The sequence below is a fragment of the Miniopterus schreibersii genome (assembly GCF_964146895.1).
Source record: "Miniopterus schreibersii genome assembly, chromosome: 15".
Taxonomy (NCBI): Eukaryota; Metazoa; Chordata; class Mammalia; order Chiroptera; family Miniopteridae; genus Miniopterus; species Miniopterus schreibersii.
Window position 1 is genome coordinate 46,931,730 of NC_138115.1, and position 25,072 is coordinate 46,956,801.

Genomic DNA, 25,072 nt, shown 5'->3' on the forward strand with positions numbered 1-25,072 from the left:
GTGCCAATATAATTAAAATATACATGCCTACTTTTCCAAACAAGAATAACAAAATTAGCATCCAAAATAAAGGTAGCGTTAGCTGTAAAGAATGGGCCTACATCTGAGAGCTAACTTAATAAATAAAATACATTAGATGACAGTCATCAAGAATTCCAAGGAACTTCAATCAGTTGTCATCTTAGTCCAGCACTTTTTTAAAGAAACAAATGTCTTTCTCCTATTGTTAGCTCTCACTGAATATGCCTTCCATTTTTCTAATATTAACTAATTCCCTCAAATGGATTTACAGATGTATTCCTCTTTAAAACAGTATGTTTTTATTGATTTTTAGAGAGAAAGGAAGGGAGAGAAACATCGATGGGGAGAGAGAAATATAGATCAGCTGCCTCCTGCACACTCCCTACTGGGGATCGAGCCCTCAACCTGGGCATGTGCTCTGACCGGGAATCCAATCAGCAACCTTCCAGTGCACAGGACAACACCCAGCCAGCTGAGCCACACTGGCCAGGGCACAGATGTACTCTTAATTAACATCCCATCAGGTGAACTTGAGAAGCTGACTCTAAAAATTAAATATAAGTAAAAAGGAACAAAAATGGTTAAGAAACGTTACATTAGAAGGGGAAAACTCCCCATATGTTAAAAAAAATACCTATTAAAAAATATTATTAATTTAAATATATGCCACAGAGGTAGGTAATAGGCCAAAAGAACCAAAGAGAGCCCAGAAAAAAAAAAAAACATGTACACTGACATGACAGAGGGGACACCGAAGAGCCCCATAGGAAGATACAGACTTCTCCTTAAACGATGCTGGGATAGCTGAACACCTACATTTGTCTGTAAAAATACAACTGTACCCATACACATATATATATACGTGTATACAAACAACACAATTACTAACAGATTACAGTTCTAAATGGAAAAAGGTAAAATAATAAAACTTTTTGAAGAAAATATAATAGACTATTTTGATGTTGGAGTAGAGAAACTTTTCTTAAGACTTAGAAAGTAAAAATCATAAAGGAATGGACTGGTAAATTTAGCTAAATTTTAGAACTTCTGATCATCAACAGACACTATAAAGAAAATGGAAAGCCCAACCACAAATCTGAAAGTATGTGTGACGTATATAAACATTCAAAGATGGAAACATGATTAAAAACACACACACACAACTAGGGAATGTTTATCACCAAAGTCGGAACAGTGGCCACTCCTGGAAAGAAACAACAAGCTGCAACCCAAGAGGGACAGAGAAGAGCCCTCCAAGCTAGTGGCCCTTTTTTAAGAGCATGCGTGTCTGAGAGCATGTGCTCTTACCTGTACACACACACTTCATACACTCTTCCGTACATGAGATATAGTTCACAAGAAAAGAATCTAGGTTCAGAAACACCAGGAAGTTCTCTGCATGGAAAAAGTTTTAATTGTTGAAGATAAAAGGCTTAAAAATTACTTACCTCCAACTATATCCTGAATACATTAGACATATGCAAAAGAACTGTTACATAAGAATTATTTTTGTAAAAATAGGAATCTTTCTTAGGGGGTACAATCACCCCCGATGTATCTGTTTCAGAGGGACAATGTTCGTGTATATGCTGCCAAAGCACAAGTTTTACTGCTTTTCAAATTACAACATAAAACTTTCATAAATTAGACAGTTCTGGACTTTCCCCCTCTTTATCAAAAATACACAAGACTTGCAAAACACCAAAACAAAAAAATGCAAAGTATGTTCAAAGATACAAAACAATATCATTATTTTACAGTTATTAGCAATAATGTTAAAACAATACACATGAATATCTAACGTTTTTCTTCCTACTATATGTACATGAAAAATATGGGATGGGGAGGAGAGAAGATATTTAATACAGGACACAACCTCATGAACTAGAATTAATCATCTTTTACTAGGCATTCACTAAGTGTTAAAAATTGTAGATACGAAGTTTTTAAAATCTCTTTTACGCTGCGAAAAGAATTCCTAGGAGGCTCCTTTCTGCTTTGTGTTCCTGTATTTTGTTCCTTTGCACTTACTTCCTTATATTCCACTTTATACCTGTATCTTATCTCCCATGATAGATGGGGCCTGAGTGTGGATAGAAATGTCACCTTCCTCATGTGCGATCCCCCACGTGTGCCCAGCTTGAGGCCTTGAATGACACCTAAACGTGTCTGACTACAGATAAACATGACTTAACTGTCCTATTACTGGTAAAATACAATTTACCAGCTTCACTCACATCTCATGAGGACAGCTGACTGTGTCTCAGCCCTACAGGCCAGACAGCGTCCAGGCGTCATTCGGGATCACGGTGGGACCGGCAGTGTTTCACGCACGTGGAACATTATTCCATCACCGGGTAGTAATGAACTCAAAAAGAAGATGTTTATTGTGACATATCTTTTTTTCATTCCTTAAGGAATGTTTTCAGCCTATGGCTTTGCCTTGGGTGAAACAATGTCAAGTGGCTTAAAGCAAACAGAAAATGCCAACCTTCTGGGTCAGTGACTAAACGCTTCACGGAGTTACACGCGGCGCTACTGTACAAGGCTGGCTGGCGAGCTGGCTGGTGTATGGCCACTAACAGCAGCCTCAGAGGGACTCGAGTAAACTGGCAAATCTCATCACATAACAAATACCACTTACTATTAAAACCCAGGGATACTAGTGGAAGCATCCCTGTTCCTTTTCTGCAAAATGGCAACCTGACAAGCTAATCATGGGGCTTTTGAGGCTAACAGAAAATTCTCTGCATATGCCCTGCTCACCAAACCGGTGTAGCAATAACTCTCGGGGGGGAGGGGGGGGCCTAAGGACGTGTTATTAAAAGCCGCCTGTGTTGTTTATGTTTGCTATCACCTTTTAAAAAGTGAGTGAGCAAGCTGGTTCGCTTCTGCACCTGCTCCACTGGCGGCCACTGCTGCGGGTGGCTTGTCGGGACGATTTAAATTCAGGAGCAACGCCGGGTTGACAAGCTCCGCACTGCTGCAGGCTACAATCCCACGCAGCCGGGAGGGTTTTACAATTGAGGGCGCACAGAGGACAACAAAGGAGCCTTACCCCTTCCCGAAGGCACCTCATTAGCACCGTGTACGCAGCCAAGGGAACAGCCCAGCATTCTCTGGGGTGTTTCTTTTTTTCTTCCTAAAATGAAGTGGAAGAGAAGGCTGTGAGGCTACCAGCAGGGAAGGCATTAACCCGTTCAAGAGGAAGGCACAGTTTCCAGCACACAGACTATCTAAAACTTCCTAACGTGCTCTTGAAAGTCCTATTTACGACCTGACAATTACGGTCTGCTCAGGGGTCTCGTGCTGCATTGGCATCCAGGGATTGCTCCTGTTTCTCTATGTTACGCAAGATGTTGATAAGATCCCCTCATCAGGAGCCAGATAAGAGCTGAGAAATGGCATACGATCTGGTTGACAAAGAAACCACTCTATTGATAATTGTACATGACAATACAGATACTCCTACCTAAAATATCACATGAGCTGCAATGATCTGAAAGCACAGAATACACAGCTTTTAGCAACAGCTCAGGATAACCCATAAACAAGTCAAAGGCAGATCACCTAGCAAAGCAATGTGCTAAATGCACGTGAGCCGCTATGATCAGCAGGCACACTCATTTTAATGACATCGGCAATAATTCTCACAGAACCAAATTAGAGTTCAGGAATGACTTGGGTCACCACGCCCAGGGAGCTTCGACGTCACTCTTACAGATGCCCCCTTTGTCCTTCAGAGATCAGGAGGCTGGGAAGGAACTGACTTGCCTGCACAGTAGCCACCTGCTGCCCAGTGACTGTAACAGGGCAGGCTCCCATCCCACCCTCTTCAGGGTCGTTAGGTTATGCACCAGCCCTTACTGCTCTAAATTTCCAGCGTCCTGTCCCCACCGCACCCCTCCCATTCCCACCGGAGCAGGCCCTCTGCAGCCCCTGCCCTCTGCTCCTTTTCACAGCCACCTGGCTCCACGCTGGCTCCTCAGCTCCCTCATCTCCCGTTAAATCCCCGCACACTCCCATCTGCCTCTGTCCCCCTCGCTCCAGGTAAAGCGCATAAATATATAAAACACCTCTTGTCGCCTTACCAGCGGCTTTCACGTCACTCAATCCAGTGTGGCGCTTCCTGTCCCCGTCCTTGGACCAGAAGCTGTATTCATTCAGCCCTTACTGGCTCTCTCTCTCCTGAAACAGCCTTATCTCCCTCCTAATTTTGTTTCTACTCCGCTTACTCTCATTTAGGTTCTCAGAATCCCCCCTTACCACTCTCCAATCTATTCCACATTTAAACCGAGTGATCTTCTCAGCGTTTAAATCAGATGACGCCACGACCTCCCCTTGCTCTGAAGATCAAAACGAAGACATCCCGCTTGGCCAAGGAGCCCTTCCTGGCCATGGCCCTGCCAGTCTCTCCAGCCCTGCCTCCTTGCCCACTTCCCTCCTATTCCACTGGCCTTGGTGCAGTTCATGCACCAAAAAAGCACCTACTATGTGCCAGGAACGCTTCCAAACAGTGGCCACACAGATATGAACATGGTAGATAAATTTTCTGCTGTGACAGTGCTTAGTGGGGACAAAGATTTAAAAAGAAGTTGTAAACAACAAGCAAGTCAAGATAGCGATGAGTGCTACAAAGACAAACACGGCAGGTGGGGGGTTAGAGGAAGACTGAGGACAGGGTGGCTCCACCTCATGCTGCTTACAGCCGGGAACAGACCCTCTGAAGGGACCCACCTGAACAGAGAGAAAAATGCAGACATCTGGGGAGACATGGGAGCAGGAGGAAGAGCAAGTGCGGAGAGGCAGGCAGGAGCAGGGACGGGGTGCACAAGGAGCTGTGGCGAGGTCCGTGTGGCTGGAAGGAGTGAGCGAGGGGGAGGGAAGGAAGACTGAAGTCAGACAGGCTCTGGGGAGGCAGCCCCCAGGGGCCTAGGGGGCAACTGGGGGGACTTATGACATGAGCAAGACAGACAGGAAGCACTGGAGGGCTCCGAGGAGCAACACCACAGTCTCTCGCATGTTCGTAACAGGCTCACTCTGGCTGATGTCTGGAAAATAGACTTTTACGGACACAGGAGTGAAGCAAGGGGACTGGGAGTTCTGACAACAGTCAGGTGAGAGGTGACTATGACTGGACAAAAAATGACAAAATAAGAATACATGGGCTCAGGTGGGAGGCATCCCTAACAAAAGAAAATACACATAAACTGTAACTGTACTGCCTTATAGCATCCTCTGCAGAGTCACACTCTGGTGTTCACCGAGCCTGCAACCTGAGGGTGTGACCAGAGCATCTTCAGGGCGGGGCTGAGGTCTCTTATACACTGTGTACTATAGCTTCAGGCCAGCCTCGCTGGGTCAGCACTGACTTGAGATTTCAAGGTGGATGTATATTCAAAGTGACAATTCCACAAAAGCCCTCATCTCCTGAAAACATATGGGTTTCCATCGACCCAGGGACAGACCTTCCTCTTCAGGTTTGCTATCATAAGATGTGGTCGAATGTCACAACCACAGATATGAGCTTTATTAGAACAGCCTGGCTTAGCTCCAATTAGAGTAAGTACCAAGGAAAATGATTCTCCAGATCTACTTTTAGAAACAACGGGAATATTGCGGTACCCCGGCAGAAAATCACTGCTCTAAAATAACCAAAAAAAAGGCACTGGGAGAGGGGGGGAGATGACTAACAGAGAGACAGAAAGACAGACAGACGGAAAGGCACCAACGCCTTTCTCCTCCAGGGGTAAAATCTCTCCTGAGCTCCTGAGGCATGCTCTAAGGCGCACAGGCAGAGAACTTTCATAGGCTATTAATACGTGTTGGCCGGGATGTGTCAGAACATGTCACACAGCAGCAGAGTTCATCTTAATCAGTCTCACCTGTGTGGCTACAAGATAGATCAGCTCCCCGAGGGCTGGCAGAAGGCACTGTTTTAATTTGCTGTTCCTGAAGTTTTCCCTAATTAATTCAGTTAAGAGAGTAATTGCCTGAAAAGAGAAAAAAGGGTATTATTTCCTATGTATCTCTCAGTTCTTTAACCTACCTGTAAAAGGCAAGACACTACAAAATTCATATTCCAAATATTTTTAAGAACCAGTTTCCAGATTATTTTCAAAATATGGGCCTTATTCCTGAAAAAAATTATAACTGTCCCCGATGAACATAAAAATACACCCAGTAAAATAAGCTCCCATCTGGACAGCACTTGTCAATTTCCAAGCACTTTCACTGCATCACTGATCCTGAGGCAACTGCTGCTCTATCTTGAGAGGCAGGAAACTCAGGATAAGCGTCCGGCAACTCTCCATCCAGTTCACTCAAACGGCCAGGATCCGAACCCAGATTTTACCTTGCCAGACCCCCAGTACATGCCAGCCCTCCCCATTTTGAAAAATTCTCACACTGCACTAAACTTTAAAACTTCAAAAACCTGAGAGTACAGATATTATACCAAAGTTTCAATATGATCCACTTTGAAATTCAGCAGCATTTATTAAATGTAGTTAATTTCCTAGGACTCATGCTAACAAAATCACATGCACTCGTTACTAGAATACACACATGAGGACGCAGATTAATCAAAGCGCCAGGAAGTGGGGGAGAATGGTTTTGGAGTAACACTCGAATACGGGCCACTCTGAGAGGGAACGAAATGTACGTGACTATCGTGGAGGCGCCGCTCTAAAACAGTGTGGCTCAAAGCGCGGTGCACAGACGAGACTGCTTACCATCCACCAAGATGTAAGTATGAAAACTGCACGAGAGCATTTAAAAACTTCCAGAGCAACTTGACAACATGACAATATCAAGCATGTGGTCGCTGGTTTTGTAAACAAGAGCATGGAGGAGTTGGAGATCCGTGTGCGGTGAGCTGCACAAGTCCGGGACTGGAGAAACACTTGTGGATGTGGTATTTTTTAAGTGGCTTTGTTTAGTTACAACTGACATACAATAAACTGCATCCATATACAGTTACTCAGATACAATCGGCACAGGTGTACATCAGTGAAGTCAACACCCACACCCCCGAGTGCTTCCTCCAGTTTCCTTGGTAATTAATCCCTCCATCCCGCTCCCTTCTCCCCTCTGAGACAGCCACCAATTTACCTTCTGTCATTAATTCACATTTTCTAGAGTTTATGTAAATGGGATCATAAACTATATATTCTTTTGTCTGGCTCCTTTCTCTGGATGAATCACCAGAGAAATATGCTACATATGAAAAAAGCCAATCCCAAAAGGTATGATTCCATTTATATAGCATTCTCAAAATGACGGAAGTATAGAAATGGAAAACAGGTTAGTGGCTGCCAGGGGCTGGGGGACAGGGGAGGACAGGTGAGAGAGGGAAGCGGGTGTGGTTAAAAAGGGGAACATGAGGGGCCCTTGGGTGTTGAAACTGTTCCTTAACTGTTTGATGTCAATATCCTGGTTGTAATACTCTACTATAGCTCCCCAAGATGCAATCTTTGGGGAAACTGGATGGAGCATACACAGCATCTCTCTGTGTTATTTCTTATCACCTCATGTGAATCTATTAATTACCTCAAAATAAAATGTTTAATTTATTTTAAAGTCAACCTCATACTAAATTCAAAACCCATACCCAGCTCTCTGCTTCACAAAGTTAGTGACAGGGATTAATAGCATCTCTCCGTTTTATAACCCACTGGCATTCCGTATCAGTGAGCGTCACTGGAAATTAGAAACATCTTAATGCTGCAGATCCTCAAGGAGATGAAGCCGTCTGAGCCGCCTCCAGCGTGATAGAGATTGCTTAGGAGCGCAGCGCAGACAGACCCGCATTGCATATTCTACGCCAGCAACGCCACGGCGGCCTGCACCTCACCTGCGTGAGTTACCTTTGGAGAGCACTGAGCAGCACGCAGCAGACAAGGCTTCTCCACAGTACTGTTTGCATAGTTTTCCCACTTGTTGTAAAACGTTAAAGAAATATTAACAGTAAAGAGGAAAACTGTAATAATAATAACATACCACATAAATGAGGAATACCAGGAGAAATGCGGGCTTTTTTACATAGGTAGAATAGCATTTGAAAAAGCCATTATGAAACAGAACAAAAAAGGTAAAATAGATTTTAGTTCTTCAGCCTCAGAAATCTGGGTTTCATAAGTGAAAATGTCCCTGCACTGTTGCATTATCTGTAAGCAGCTTTCCCTGTGACATCTTGGCAGCAGCCCATTAATATTGTCTTCTGTAAACGTGGTCTTTAATCTCTAATTCTCTGCATGCTGACTGGGTAACTGCCCTCAAACTGGCCTCTATAGTGGGCATCTAACTCCTAAAACTAGGAACCAGGAAGAAGGAAGGACTAGTGTCTTGTCACTTCCCTGTTGAGGCCTAAATATAAAGAACCTATAACTGGTGACTCTTCTTAAACCTGATGAACTGTCAGGAGAAGCGAATAAAATACATCAGCACATTTCTTATCCAGTCTGTTACAGTCACATGAAAAGTTCGGAAGCAATAGGTACACAAACTATCAACTGTAAGAGAAATTTGTCATTTCTGGTTACCGGTAATCCAGTCCCTCTTCCTAACATGACTCAAATTCCTTTGGGGAAATGCCTTTCCTGTACTGGGCTCAGTCTGTGGGGTGACAACAGCAGCATCCTGCCCTCCAGGCATGGAAGCTGAAGGGTCCCGGGCTCCCTTCAGAAGCATCCTTCCTCCCACAGTGTGGCACAGACAAGGGCAGGGTCGCAGCTGACACTCAGCCAGGAGGCTCTTGCTTAAAAATCTGAGCGCTGAGCCAAGGGACACAGTAAAGGAACCACTGACTTTCACTCACTCGTTCGAGCAGCGGCCCAAGTGAGCCTCCGAGAGGGCCCTGTTCCAGGGGCCTTCCGGAGCTGCCAGGTCTTGAGTGTCCCAAACCTTCTCTTAGAGCCATTGACCTTACCCATTTCCTCCTCGGTGCGTAGGTAACACAGAGACAGATTACAGAAGTGGGAGACAGTACTTGTGCTGTCCGGTTCCCCTCCCTTCCTGGACACACAGAAATATCTCCCAGCTCCCTTGGAATAGGGTGGGGCAGGGTGACTAGTTCCGAGCAATTGGCTAGAAATGATATATATATCCCTGTGTCGATGTCCCATACTCTCTCCCCCTGCCCCAGGGAACTTTAAAGCATCCTGCTGCTGGAGATGCCATGTAAGATGGAAAGGGCCTGGAATGCTGGGGTCAGCTGCCCTTGGAGACACCCAGGCCTGCAGCAAGAGTTCAGCTGACTCAGACCCAGAGCTCCTGGACTAGGCTGCAGGGCCCTTTGAAAGAGGCCCCTACACCACGACCACAGGTGAGTACTATACATGCTCCCTAGCATTCTCCTACCTCAGAGAGTCCTCAGCCACTTACCATGTGCCTGAGCACTGGGGAAAGAGAAATACACAGACCCATTAAAGTTATCAGACACCAGCTCTGACCTTGGGCCGACCTCTGGAGACCTGAAATGCCACTCTACCCCAGCAGCCTGACTAGCTGCCTATCAAGGTCAGGTACTACATGGAGTCTTAGCCAAATCCATCCCACATCTGTCCAGTGGGGCCATGGACCCATCCTTGGTTATTTCCCTCATCCCAGAACATGCAGAGAAAAGGCACACTGAGCAACTGGCAGGATTCCCACAGAGTAAGACCCTTGCAGTCTGCAGAGACCTCGATCTAGAATCTACCCACAGTGACGACAAGAGCATAATGCTGTTCTAACAAGTGTCTTCTTGCCAGTGTAGGGTACTGCAGCCAGGACTCCTGGCAGCTGTACTGGAAAGAGATGTGTCCCCTCTTCCCACACTTCTCGACTTCCCTCTGGCACCCACAAACTAACCCTGGCAAAGACAGAGGGAGAGACTGTTCCAGGCAGAGGAGGCCAAGCCAGACATACATGGCAGGTACCTCCAAACTCCTCTGGCAGGTGCTCCCTTCCTTATCTAACGCATCTACTGGCGTAGACTGTGTGTGTGTGTGTGTGTGTGTGTGTGTGTGTGTGTGTGTGTGTATCTCGAGGGTTCAATGACATTTTTATTGGGAAACAGAACACAACTGTGCCCGCTACATAAATGTCTTCTTAAGAAACCAAGTTACCAACGTCCGTTATTAAAACTGAGACTTTTTGATGTCAGAATACATGAAAGTTATGGCACAAAGACCCTAACTCCAAGACTGCAGTTTTGAGCTTACTATTTGCAAAATATTATTTACTTGTTACTATATCTTAATAGTCGTCTCTCCAACACAACTCAAATAACCGGAATACAAAGGAAGTTCATTTTAAATTGCATTTTTCTGCTTCAGGGATCAGCTCTGATTAGTTGTGTTTTGTGCAATTCTTTCCATCACCAGTTCTCTTCCCATGTTTCTTTCATCTAATAGAAAATGAAATGTGATGCTTTGCTAGGTTTCCAAGGATTACTAAATTACACCACATTCAAACACATAAGCCCCACAACCACTGCTCTAAAAATATTATAACAAAGGTATGTTCACAGCCTGGGTAAAATGAGCATAAAAATTAGTCAAAGCGAGAAACACAGGAGCTAAAAATTGTTCTACAAGATGTCAGGTAGGAAATTAAATGAATTCTACCATTATAAAAAATTAGGAAGCATGCCTTTTAAGAATTCTTTGATGTGAGATGTTTAATTTGTATGCAAAAGTGATTCAAATACGGCAATTCCCCAAATGACATCCACTCCGGCATCGAGGCTGAATATAACGAAGCTGGCACGTTCTACACAAAGACCCGAATATTATTCAGCTCTTGTTTCATCACTTTCAACAAATCTGTCTCCCATGCTGTCCACATACTAACCGGAAAGGAAGTTTAGCAGGGAGGCACAAGGGCAAATTCACTGAATCCAACAACGCGGACGATTATTAATGACATCGGTCTCAGCTCAGGGCTAAACAAGCCAGAAGTGGCCCCAGGGAAGGCCCTGGCCAGTAGCGAGCTGGGTAGAGCGCTGGCCCGGTGCACCAAGGTGTGGGCTCCGCCCCAGTCAGGGCACATATAGGAGCCAGCCAGTGAATGCGTAAGCGGAACAAGTCAATGCTTCCCTCTCCCTCCCCACTCCTCTTTCCCTTCCTTCCTCTCTCTAAAAAGCAATCAATAAATTTAAAAAAAAGAAGAAACAAATGGTCACAGTGTCTGATGTGAAAGGAGGCACTTCCCAGCCACCCACACGGAACAACGAGGAGACGGCCCGAGGCAGCAGCGGGGCGCAGAGCATCATGGGGCTAAGGAGTGACCATGAAAAGGGGGGCAGCGTGAACCCAACAGAGAGAGGTTACTCTTTCGGGACAGCTCCTAGAATCATGCTTGCAGATTGCCATCCCCTAGACTCCGCTCAAATGCAGGTTATAGAAAGAAAAGTGTGAACAGAAACATGGCTGACCAACTCATCACAAGTCCTTCCCGTGGCAACACCGTGGCAGGGCTTCGTCGTGGCTGTAACACGTACACCAGCAAACGCACGACACTGTTGCTAACCGAGTCCTCAGGATGGGCCAAATCTAAACGGCTCTTTGTCTAAAGAAGGGAGAGATCGTTTTCTCTGAGATGGTGGTGGAAGATCTGTCTCTCCACGCTTCCAGTTGTCCTGCCAAGCAGCAAATGTAACCTTGACCCTAACTCAAAGTGTATTCTGAAACGAGGTGAGGATGCTACCCTCCCAAACGCGGGCTTGCCAAAGGGCCTCTGGGCCTCACAGGTCACATTCCACCCCCTCCGCCTCAGGGCCCTTGGCTGCCGGCCTCCGCTCACTGTTCGTGTCCCCTGAGGACCCCAGCGCCTTGCTCACCTCCTTCCCTTTCTCGTGCACTGCCGGCCTCGCCTTCAGCAAAGTGGAGGCCCATGAGGCGGCCACACCCGGCCACTTGAGCACAGTTCCTTAACCTCATCACTCAGCCCCTTTACCTGGTCCTGCACCCAGACTCAGCCATCCAGACATGGGGACCCCGACCGTATCGCCAACGCTGCTCAAACCCACACACTCTGATCTGCACGCACATCTTTTCAAGATCCTTATTCAAAGCCCTTCAGCAATAATTTTTAAACAAGACCATTAGAGCCAACAAGCCTACCGCCCTCTTTCCCATATAGATTGGGTTCTGGGTTTAAGACTCAAAACCACAGGGCCATATGAGAGTTTGGAAGCAGCCACTGCCTCCCTCCAACGGACCCAACCCCCCCTTGAGTGAAACCCAAGTATCTTCTGGAGACCGTCACACAACTTGGCAAATTGGTTTCTTCCACCTTAAATTCCTAATCGCAACCTTGGCCTCCAGGACACCCTACTGCACCTTTCCCATTCTCCGTGGTGACAGACTCCCCTCGTCTCCTCTACCTCAGTCCCCAAGGCAGTCATTCCCCTTTCCCGGGGTGACCTTGATGAACTCCACTATCAGGGCCATTCGATACAAGACCCCCCATGCTCCCACCACCAACCTTACCCCCACCACCCACCTTTGTTCATCCTTTCTCCCTGTGACAGCAGGTGAAGTGTCCCTTCTCTGATCTAAGGCCAATTACTCTGGGTCATTCCCTTCTACCCACCATCTACCTCCCGGTAGCCCCCGTCTTGCCTCTGCCCTCAGACATGCCTCCCTCTGGGGTGCATCTCTTCATCAGCATTTAAACGCGCCTCACACTCCAGCCCAAAGTCCTCATCTGGGCGCACATTCACCTGCTCACCCGGTTTTCTATGCAACCTCACTTGTCTTGCCAACTCCAATCAAAACATCTGTTTTCAACTTAACCTAACTCTCGGAAACAATAAAAAAATTACCGTTTCCTCCTTTGTAGCCCAGGACCCCCTCTCCTTCCCACTGAAGCGACCCCCCCCCCCGAGTTCCTTTCCAGTTCACCACTGTTCCCTCTCAGGCTTCCTTCCTAGCCCCCTTTCTGTTTCATTTCCTTCGTCCGGTACAAAGCTCGTGAGGACAGAGACGACACCTGTTTTGCTCATCACTGGGCCTCCAGTGCCTATCCCGTTACTTGGCTCAGAGAATGTGCTCATTAAATATGTGTTGACTAAATGCAAACAAATAAATAAATCTCGACCCATACCTAACACCCTATCCAAAATTAACTCAAAATGAATCGTCAGCCTCATTATAAAAATCTAAAACTACAAGAATTTTAGAAAGAAACATGCATAGGAGAAACTTTTTGTGACCTTGGGTGTGACGGTGGTATTGTGGTTATAGTTTTTAAAGCCCTTTCCTGTTAATACATATACTGAAGTAGTTATGAGTAAAATATGTCTGGAATTTCTTTTAAATAAATACTACAGTGAGAAAGAGAGGAGGGAACAAAGAGGGGGGAGAGGGGAGAGGGAAGGAGATGGGAGGGAGGAGGGTGAGAGATAAGATGGCAGACAGACAAGTGCTAACAATGGCGGGAAATGAGCGATGTCTCCTTATCCCAGTCTCTCCACTTTTACGTATGTTGAAATTCCCATAATAGAAACATTTAATGAGGGGGGTCAAACTACAACGTCTGTTAATATTCTTTCAGCTCTAAATTTTCTATATTCAATTCAGCTCTATATTCAATTTCCTAATTTATATCCACGGCATGTTTGAGACCACATATCGGTACCAAAATGCCAGGAATATTTCCTAAAAATTATTGCACACACGAACCACGATGATCACTGGGAGATAAGTGTGTTATCTAGGAAGAAAAGTCTAAGAATTGGGCTGTGTTTTTCCACAAAGAAAACGAAGAATTGAATAAATGCTTGTAAATACACACAAGAGGCGATGTTCAGCTCTCTCCTGTAGCCACTGACAACAGAGTGAGATGAAAGAGGCTTAAGCTACATCCTAAGGATCGTAAAACAGATGTTCCCCCATCTCTCTGTCTCTGGAACAAAATACACCGCATACCTTCCTCCCGTTCTGTTAATCATTTACTAAATCTTTCAACACTGACCAAGTGCCTGAAATACGCGCTACCTTGCTGCCAGGCACTGTGGGAAGCACAGATGAGTAACGCAATGAGGTTCTGTGCCTTTGAAATGTCTATGGGATCTTCAGCCACGATTTTTATTGTCCACTAATAGTAACCTACTGGAGAAACCAGGATGCATCTCTCACTTGAAATTTTATTAATAATCTACTGAACGATGATCTACAAACACCCAACTGAGAGTCTCACAGAAATGCAGCCCAAAGAGCACCACCCCTGGGGTTCCCAGAGGCACCCCTGGGTTCCCAGCCCCCTGAAATCACGGGCGCAGTGTGCACTGTGTTTTTCTGGAGGGGCTGCCTGGCCTTCCATGAATCTCAAATGGTCTTCATCACCACTGGGATGCTGCTGCATTTCACACAGCAGAAACTCCAAAACAAAAGGGACACGAAAACAGGAAAATGGTGAAAACAGAAAAGCTACGCCTGCCAAGCCTGCCTCTTCCAGAAGTTGGAAGATGAATCCTTGAACTTGGGAAACTTAGTTTCCAGGGCTTGAGTGCCCTCTAGTGGCTGCTCCAATTATCGCAGCCAACTGAGCCAAAGCTTCACGGGAGGCCCTGGCACAGGTTCATGCTCCCCTGTGAACTCACTATCCCAGGCTTAGTTCACAACAGTTGCCCAGACAGCTAAGTATATACTACTGTGCTGTTTTTTAGGAAATAAGTATGAAGAAATTACCTCAATAACAGGTGTATGTTCTTGAAGTTCAGCGGTGTGTGCGGCCAGTAAACCAATCACGCGAGCAACCTTGGCCCGTCTGTAAGTGCACAGGAAACAGTCTTTAAACAGCAGAGTCAGGGGCTGAGGAAACCGACCCCGGGGGAGTTCCACGGGGCAATGATGAGTGTTAACGTGGATAAACATGGCGTGAGATGGGGCGAGCCCCGCGCACAGAGCCCAGAGAAACGCCCCGCACACGGGAGGCCTGAACAGCAATGCCCTCTGCGGTCCCATTTGTAAAAGTTGAACAAGTTGTGATTTTACAGCAAAATGAAAAACATTTTCAAAAGGCCTTAACCAGAGAGAAGAAGGAAGACATAGTAATTAGCCCTTTTATTTCTGAGTACAGAGGTATTTGGCTAAAGGTCTCTGTTCTACTTAATAGTAGACCAGTGATTTTATTTTATTTTTTATTTGTTTTCGTTTTTTCAAACCTCACCCGAGGATATTTTTTCCATTGCTTTTCAGAGAGAGTGTTGCGGGGGAGACATCGATGTGAGAGAGGCGCGTCCATTGGTTGCCTCCTGCATGGGACCCGACCTGGGCCGGGGATGGAGCCTGCAACTGACATACATGCCCTTGGCTGGAATTGAGCCTGGGACCCTTCAGTCCTCAGGCCAACACTCTAACCAGCAGTAGACCAGTGATTTTATATATAAGTAGTAAATAATATCAGAAGTGTTAAACATAGACAAGGTGGGGCAAAAGTAGGTTCACAGTTGTTCATATGGAAAATAATACAATTAATAAGCAATAATACAAGAATAAACTTCCATGTACTCACAACTGTAAACCTACTTTTGCCTCACCCTGTATGTACATATTCACTTTAATACAAAGTTTTACAATCATAAGTCTTACAAATATTGTCCTATTTTAATAAGTACTAGTCAATACGAGTTTTAGTGAGGTATATCTGTTTCATTACCCAGCAGAAAATAAAGTTGATAAGTTATTAAATATCACTTCAGGTGATTTGTAAAAGTTTATTTCATGCAGAAAATTAGTTTTGATAAGAATCTTTTATTTACTGTGAAAAAAATGGTTGAGCGTATGAGTCGAGGAGAACTGTACTCTTATGCAGGGATGCCTGCATGCTCTCTGGGCTAAGCCACCAGAGAGCCTCTACTTTTTAGGTTCTTAAAATAACTACACAGGAGCCCCCTGGAGGGAAGCAAGTCAGACTCAGAGGAGAACCACAGGGAGGTGCCAGGTCTGTCTGAGCCCGAAGTCCATGCAATTTCACCGCCCCACACAGACACCCCAGGAAGCTGAGCCTCAGGAAGAGGTCATCGCCTGGCCAAGTCTCACTGGCAACCAGGGCCCAGAGCCCTCTAACACTTTATCTAACGTGCTGTTCACCATGCGTGCTGCCTCCATAAGCAAGTGCACGTCCTTCCATGAGGAGCTTACAGATCATAAGCACACTGGATTTTAAACAACATCATAAGGAAGCTGTGCTCTACGTAACAGAAAGACACGGTGGCGAGGGAAAGCTCCCCAGGAGGCGTAACTAAATTAAAGCACAGGATGAGGGGTAAGGTAGTTGATAAACACTCAAAAGAGTAACAGTTGATAAAGTTCCCAGACATGCTTCACATCATCCGAGAATGAAATCCATAATAACATAAGGACTATTTTTATTTTATTTTTATTTTATTTTAAATATATCTTTATTGATTTCAGAGAGAGGAAAGGAGAGGCAGAGAGAGAGATAGAAACATCAATGATGAGAGAGTCATTGATTGGCTGCAGCCCACAACCCAGGCATGTGCCCTGACCGGGAATCGAACCTGGATCGCCTGGATCCTAGGCGGACGCTCAACCGCTGAGCCACATCTGGCCGGGCAGGACTATTTTTAAATCTTTTCACATGTACTGTTGGGAGGCCTAGAGGAATTGCCCATGATTCAGAATCATCATTACTTGGAAATAATTTGTACTCAGGACTATGTGCTTTGGGGAAGTGTATATGCTGTAACTACTTAAGATAATGAAGAATAAATTGTTAATAAAATATAGATGTTACTTACATATCCCAGTTTGGGGCTATTCGCAAATGCTGGATTAGCAGGTGGAACTAGGATAAAAAATGAAGACATACATTTTAATAATGGAACCACCCAGGAAGTGACCGCTCGGCTACGAACTCAGGCCTGTGCACAGCTGCGGTGGGAATCCCGCACCAAGAAGATGCTCACTTACAAAACGCAAAGGCACTGAGTATATGAAGAAGATAAAAATAAAAACTAGGAACACTGCTTTCAGTTCCTCATACCGTTATATTCTCTAAGTATGTCCCACCCCTCACCCCATAAACACACACCAAGAACCAAAAAAATAACCTTAAAGCTATCCTGAAAGGAAATTATTTAAATTTTCAAGCCAGTTCCCAAACGAGGCCCCACTATGGCCACCGCAGACCACTGGGCCCTCCTTCTGGTGATGACTTCCAAGGCTCTGCTGAATTCTGGGCCTCACTCATTAGCCAGGCCAGCCCCAGAAATAACACTACCGGGGGAAAAGTCTTAGACACTCAATGGCTCCCTTCAGAGTCCCATCCGAAACCCTGGGGTTTACCAGGTGGCCCAATAAAGGCACCTCTATTCCACATGGGCAGCTCATCCCAGAACTGATGAAAAGGTCTCTGTCTTATGATTTCAGACATGAAATATATCATACAATGATCACAAGTCAACATAAAATCCAAGCCAGAGTTTAGCAAATTAGTTCCAAATCCCTGTCTACTCAACTGCTTTTAGGTCTAAGAATTAAATGGAAGATAGTTTTGACAAACCTATAATCTTGGTAAGTCCCTTTTCTGTTGTAATGGGAACAAATTAATATTTTAGCTCTCATTTTCATCTCTGTAGATACACACAGGTGACATGCAGAAGGCACTGCTGCAAGGACCATGAAAGGAGTGTTTAAACATGTCACAACTGAACTACCTACCAGTGGGGAATGCAGGAGCCTGGTGGCCACCTCCCTCTGGCTGGCCACCACGCACAGATAGCAAAGGAGGTTCAGCTTGACCCGGGAGGCCCCCATGGTCTTCTCGGTGGTGGAGTCGATCTGTGAGCACACTTGTTGCAGAAAGTCATTCCAATCCTGGTCTTTTAGTGACATTAACTTATCCACTGAAGAGGAAAGGAAATATTAAAAGTGGGTCTCGTGACAAAGGGCTGCCGGAAATATTACAAGAGAGAAAATGGAACACAGAATTGAGATAGCTGAAGACAAAAAAATCACGACCTCGCAATGTCAAAAACAAAAGAACTCCAGAGCTGACACTATTTTTATTTACTCTCCTCTACTCACTGCTTTTTCTTCCTATAGACTTTTTTAACTATGTCAATGGAAAACTATGTTTAAAAAAAAGAGAGATGCCTAAAAGAGAATTATCCTGTGCTGAAAATATAACAAAATGCAAAGTTAAATAAAACTGCATTACAAAAAAACAAGTCTTTGTATAAATAAAGCCATCTAGCCTTAAAATATTAGAAAAGCCAAACATTTTACAGTTGTTAAATGTTCCAATAAGATTACTATTAAACGTAACCAGGTTCATGTGACAGCTGAAATCACCTGGGAGTCCTGCCTCCAGGTCCCTGTACAAACAAAAGGCAAAAACTAGGAAAACAGATGCCATCCAAAGTTAACACGTTTGAGCTCATCTCCACCTTTAAACAAAACAAACTGCAATCACCATTTCCCAGGATAACTCAAAGCCAAGGGCAAAAGGGAAGGATTAACATTATTTCCATAATAATCCTCTAGGTTTTCATAAATGGTGGTTCTATTTGGCATGGTTTATTTAAAGGTGACTATATTTTGTTTATTTTTTAAATTTCCTTTGATTTGATTTCAAATCAGTGATTCTACTCCAGCCATGATGATGAAGTTCTTCCAAATCTAGTTCAAAAGCTTTACCATAAAAAATAAATCAGAATTTAAGATACAAAAAAATTTCCACCCTGGCTGGTGTGCTTGGGCGCTGTCCCGAGCAGAGTCCCCATTAGGGGGCATGCAGGAGACGTGTTTCAGTCTCACACATCGATGTTTCTCTCTCTCATCCTCTACCTTCCTCTCTCCTTAAAAAAAAAATCAATAAAAATATTTTTTTTAATTTCTGATGTTTAACCCAAATCAGACTTTCCAATTGGTGAAAGGAAATGTAAGGATCTTCCTCTAAGTATCTCCATCCCCACAAAAGTGAACCATCCGGCCCCATTCTCAACTGCCCTGGCTTCCTTGAGTAGACTCTCAATTCTTCATTGTGGTCTCCAACCCTCCACACCCACAACAGCACCATGAATGCTGGAAATTCAATGGGCTCTGCAAGGGGAAGGTCAGGAGAAGGGCCCACCCATGTAACAGGAAAACTCACCCAGCTTTACAGGAACTCTCCCACCCACAGGAGCACAAGGCAGCCCAGACGCAGCTGAGCAAGGTCAAAGGCTGGCACAAATGGATTATAGGCTGTTTATAATTTACATAACACTGCCAAGAAAACAGCCGGTTGGCCCAGAAAATAGAAATTTAGCTATACACGAATAAAATATTCCATTTGCTGTTAAATTTCTGTCTGCAGAGTGTCTACATGTTCAATAAACCCTCTATGATCCTACCTGAATGTGCTGGTAGATGCAATATTTTTGGATCAAATTTAATCGGCTGTTGTTTCATTATCTGTGGTTAAAAAAAAAAAATACTTTTTGAGACAGACATTGGCTCCCGATTTGTCTCCTATATCAGATTATAAATCAATGAGGACAGAAAAGAACGTTGTAAAATTTGTCACCAATAAGAATTCAACAGTGCCCTTCCCAATTATGTATAAACTTATAACATAAAAATAAAATTTCAATTGATACTTGCAAAAAAATAAAGCATCATGAAAGAGTTACCCTATCTTGGCTTATTTGTAAGCTAATTTACCTCTAGGTTAGAAATTTGGTCATTCAACAAAACATGTGTTGGGCACCTGGCAGAGTAAGGTACTACGCTAAGTGTTAAGGGAGACAGAGAGATAAAGAAGACACGATCTGGCTGTCAGAGAGCAGACACTCTGGGTAATAAACATTTGTTAAACAATAACAATACTTAAGTAACAATGCAAAACAGGCAGGACATAGTTACATTTCACAAGAGAACTTTTTTTAAATATGAGAGAATGCAGGAAGCACTTCAGGCCAACAGAAGAGGCAGAAGGTGGACTGAGGTCTTAAGAATGGTTAGGACTTGATGGTTGAATTCAAGACGACACCGCTGCAGGAAGCTGTGACAGCCTGAATAGGAAAGTATGTGAGACTGAAAAGCTGGAGTCCTTCCTCTTGAGATTTTTAATTAAAAAAATGGAACCATCATTTCTATATCTAACTTCTCCAAAATCTATAGTCCATTTTTAAAACCTTGGATGGTAGTATTCTTACCAGGAATGCATAACCTTGCTCTCATCAAGAGTGGCCCTCAGACAAACCGAAACTGAGGGACATTCTGCAGAATACCTGACCACTTCCAAGTGTCAAGGTCACGAGAAACAAGCCAAGATTGAGAAATTGCCACAGGGCCATGAAAGACAAGGACCTACAGCAGGAGAGCAAGGAGACATAAACTGAAATGTGGTCCTGGAACAGAAAAGGGACATCAGGGCACAGCTGGTAAAGTCATGTTTGGTGTTTAGTTAACAGCACTGTGCTGATGTTAATTCCCTGGTTCTGCTCACCATCTACGGTCCTGTGGGGCATTAATATCGGGAGGAACGGGGGAGGGGGGGTAAAGAGGAACTCTAGTATTTTTTAACCTTTTCTGTAAGTCTAAAATCAGTTCAAAATAAAAGCTTATAATAAAATTTTTTTTAAAAAATAGCTACTAACATTTCCCAAAACAACTAAATGTGGTTTAAAAAGTAGAGAATATGATTTTTTTTTTTTTTTTTAAATCATGGCCTCGCTGGGCGTGGCTCAGCGGTTGAGCATCAACCTAGGATCCAGGAGATCGCGGTTTGATTCCCGGTCAGGGAACATGCCTGGGTTGCGGGCTCCATCCCCAGCAGGGGACGTGCAGGAGGCAGCCGATCAATGACTCTCTCATCATTGATGTGTCTCTCTCTCCCTCTCCTTTCCTCTCTCTGAAAGCAATAAAGACAAATTTTTTTTTAAAAATCACAAATTATCCTAGAAGGTCCCCTGGGAAAATGCCCAATTAGACATTAAATTTGGCATAATATCCAGTTGCTCTGCCAGATATCTAAACTCCTAAAAAGAAGTAGCTCCATTATGAAAAATAACTGGGCAATCTATATTCAGTGTTGTCTTTCTAGTAAATAAACACGCATCCAGGAACCCATTTATTCTAAACTATAGCAATGTTCCCCGATGAGATGAGAGGAAACCGTCACAAATTAATACAGAAAGAGACATTTTTAAAAATTAAAATATAGAATAGATGGTGGTGGAATGTGTTGAAGACTGGAGATCAATAGAAAACAAAGAGACTGAGAAACTGAATTTTTTTAAGGAGGGTACTCACCCCATACTGATACAGTACTACTTTCCAAAAGACATGAGCAACAGTAGCCCACTGGGGTAGAAGTGATGGTGAACCATGAGTCCCCAAGCTCCCAGGGGCTGCCACCGCCCACCCTGCATCCTGATAACCTATGAGAGGCCCTATATGATCGGCGCACTCAGCCACGCCTGGTGAGTGGGGCTCACTGACATCACATTAAGCAGGTATTGAGAAGTGAAAGAATAGAAGACTAAGGTCTGAGGTCTCAGAGTCAGCAGCCACTCCTCAGCCCGCTGGACTGGGGGAGGCAGAGCCAGTGCACAGCACGAAGGAAACTCGCCGGGCAGGATGGGGCGAGGGCTACACACAGGGTGGGAGTTAGGGGTGCAGACATGCGGCACGAACGAAATCAAAGTAGACAACAAGAGGAGCAGAGATGAAAACATCACCCAGATTTCAGTCCTCAGTGAAATCGAAAACTCAGCCCCGGGTGAGTGGAGCGTCTTTCCCCACCTTCGGATTGTCAATAATTGGGGTGACAGTGAGTTCTGAGTCTGTGTAGATGAGCTCTCGCATCTGGGATTCCATGTCCTGCTGACTCAGGTGGTCACTTGTGGTCTGAAACGGGAACAAAAATTAGGCTTTGGTTCTGTGCCAGCAAAGAACTTTAAAAGACTGAACTAGTAAGATGCTGAGTAAGACACCACTGAGAATGGCTGCTACTCAACACACTCTCAGTCTCATTTGATCTCCATACGGGTGAATTACATGGTATGTCAATTACATCTCAATAAAGCTATTATCAAAAAAAACTATAAAGCACCTCTCTCTTAAGTGTGCTTACGAGAAAAGCCAATGATAATCACGGAAATGACTTAGTTGTAAATTTTGTAATCACGAATATAGTTCAGAGATCAACTTGCAATTATTCTTTGGAATCTCTATATCTCATGTAAAAAAACAAACAAAACAACAACCCATGTCTGTTCACCTTGGTCAAAGGAGGCAGCCTCTGTGGTGAACTCCGAGGCACATCCTCGCCAGGACTTAGCCCCACTGCGGTGCTGGTTCTCGGAGTAGGACGAGAGCTGAAAAACACACACCAGTGAACACTATTCAGACATCAGAAACTTCACCCCCTGCTTACTACATGCTGGTAAAAATAAAAACACATCTCACGAAAAACTGCAGAGCATGGTAATTCTATGTGATCTCATTACATAAAAAACATTTAAACTTTAATTTGTGTTCACATGACACTGTTATTTTTATAACTGTTTTTAAAGTAATTTCCTGGCTAATTTATTGTCTCTCTTGTTTACAGCTTCTATGCTCTCTGCAGTATTTTCGGTTTTTATTAGAAACCTTAAAACACTGATTTTATTATTTTTTAAATGTCTGCTGGTATAAGCAGGAGTAACATAATAAAATAGATCAGAAAGATATTCTATAAAGGATGAGTCATATTTACAACTTTATTTCAGAAAATGTTCAATAGGGAAAATTATCTTTGTACATAAAATCTGCATCTGCCTGTAATGACTCCTCCCACACGTGTCAATGACGGCCGTGCTCTCAATGGGCCGCTCCATTAGCCCTGGGTCACTGGTTTCAAGTTTTTCACATTTTTAAGAAATTCACTCAGATCGCCAGGGTCTTCTTTAGTGAATTCCTTCAAATTCCCAAACATCAGGATTCTCACCTCTCTTTCACTTACCTATCTGTTTGTTCATTCATTAAACAAATACTTACTTAGCTCACAAGATATGCCAGAGAGTGTACAGAGTTTTTTAAAAACCTGAATTTTAAAAACCAGGACAACAGATGCTGTAAGATTTACTTTTGTCTCCTGTCTGGGGACTCTATCACTTTACGTACCTGAGAAGGAACATGGACTCGTTCAGTTGACCCCCAACAGTATTCTTAGGCCGCAAGTCGGTGGGATTTTCTGTGGCGGGAAAGAACATTATCCATAGAGGAACAAAGGACTGTGCGCAGGGATGACGCAGACAGGCCAGAGCGAGCACGTATGTGGGGGGACTCTCCGAAGCAGCTCTCTAGGCAAGCACGTGCTCAAACGAAAGCCCACCTAGTCTGAAAGGGCGGCTCGGCCGCTGGCCACTGCTCTCCCCTCTGGCTTGTCCACTCTGGGGGCTCCTCAAAAGCTCCTTGGCATCTTGTGACCCGGAATATTCTGTCATGTTCCTGCTGTTCAACAGGAGAAAGTCAACACAATCGAACTTACTTTAAGCTTTCTGTACAGTCTCTGTGTAGAACAAGAGGCTGGAGAAGATAATTAAATTATATGTGACACTTGGCAAAGCCATGGAGTTAGAAAAGTAGTATTTTTCATTGTGTATCGAAAATGAGCACTACTCTATGCAGGGTGTTGTAGGAAGACATCTATATGCTTTATCCCTGGATCAGAGAAACTCAAGTTTAGGAAAGGCTGTAAACAGAATTCAGACTTCTCTACACTTCCAATACACTGAATTTGCCAAGATTAAGATTAAGGCTCAGACAACCATTTGCCACTGAGTGAACTGAGGGAAAGAAGAGTCAGTTATCTGGACTTGACCTCCATTCGGCTACTTCTCACCTGTTCTTTTCCAAATACCATGATTTTTATAAGAAAAATAAAGTATATTAGTCAGGATGAGCTAGGTTATGCTGTGACATACAACCCCTCAAACGCCAGTGGCTCAGAATCCCGTAACTCTGTCTTCCTCACGCACACAGCGCGAAGGCTGCCGGGAAAGCTGTGCTCATCGTGGGCACTAAAGATCCAGCCCGACAGCAACTCCATTCTGACATTTTCTTCCCAATTACCTCGCCAGGAGGAGAGGTGTGGCAAATCACACACTGGCTCCTAAAGTTTCTATCCAGGAATAGCATGTATCAATTCTGGTCACACTCCATTAGCCAAAGGAAGTCATGTGATCACATCTAGCTGAAAAGGGGGAAATGAGAGCCTACTATGTGCTTGCGAGGTGGAAACCACTTATACTTGGTAAACGGAACTAGTAACTACCATACTAACTCACAGGAGTTGAAACAAGTGGTCAGAAAATCAGCAAAATCAAGAACACAAAAATGTCATGATGAAACGCTTTAAACCCTTAAACAAATGCTTGACTGTTCTACTACGAAAGCACAGAAATTCTTGTCATTGATGCTGCCTTACTGGAACAGCAATGGGTATGAGTGTTTAATAACCATGCCCCACACATGAAGATAAGCTTCTCCTACCTGACGCTGGAGTCCTCGGTGCTTGAATCCTGATCTTTTCCAGTAAAAGCATCCTTCCAAAATGAATGCTGCAGGAGGCCTGCCCAAGTCAACCTTTATAAAACATAAATGTTTTATATTTACCATGGAGAATTCCCAGGACATGCCCCAGTTATATGAATCAGGTTTTATACTTCATAAATATCTCCATGCACCTCTAAGATTGTGTCATATTTTACTCTTACATTTCAGTATGCAATTAACCTCTCTTAAACAGCAACCAATAATTCATAAACAATTCAGAAGCCTTAAATGGTACAGAATGAAAGAGTCTGACAACTAAGTACTGAAGTCTCAGAGCTCGTATTACACGGAGCCTGATGAAAACATTTCGGATTCTCAAAACAGTCAACAAGGAAATCTATAAATAATTTAAAATTTTAAAGTAAATAGGTCACATATTATCAACCTGTAATTGGCATCTTTTATGTCCCAAGAGAGGCTAGATTATTCCAGGGTACCCTACCTGTTTTACACATTCATTTTTGGAGTTCACTCTTAGAACTTCATTCAGAAATACATAAGAGTAT

The 25,072-nt window shown here is 44.0% G+C and overlaps 1 protein-coding gene across 4 annotated transcripts in view; it reads right to left on the reverse strand.

Annotated features, from left to right (window-relative positions):
* The window catches only part of ULK4 (unc-51 like kinase 4), a 179,928-nt gene that overhangs the window by 142,000 nt on the left and 12,856 nt on the right, over positions 1–25,072 (reverse strand). For 3 of the 4 annotated variants that reach the window (XM_081159736.1, XM_081159734.1, XM_081159737.1), the window contains exons 9-19: positions 24,504–24,596; positions 23,344–23,462; positions 23,133–23,202; positions 22,246–22,342; positions 21,768–21,872; positions 19,373–19,433; positions 17,697–17,881; positions 16,775–16,821; positions 14,700–14,778; positions 5,907–6,014; positions 3,080–3,163 (exon numbers count right to left, since the gene is read on the reverse strand). In XM_081159736.1, the coding sequence (XP_081015862.1) occupies positions 3,080–3,163; positions 5,907–6,014; positions 14,700–14,778; positions 16,775–16,821; positions 17,697–17,881; positions 19,373–19,433; positions 21,768–21,872; positions 22,246–22,342; positions 23,133–23,202; positions 23,344–23,462; positions 24,504–24,596 (1,048 nt within the window). The remainder of the gene's footprint in view (positions 1–3,079; positions 3,164–5,906; positions 6,015–14,699; positions 14,779–16,774; positions 16,822–17,696; positions 17,882–19,372; positions 19,434–21,767; positions 21,873–22,245; positions 22,343–23,132; positions 23,203–23,343; positions 23,463–24,503; positions 24,597–25,072) is intronic. The other variant, XM_081159735.1, reaches the window with a different exon arrangement.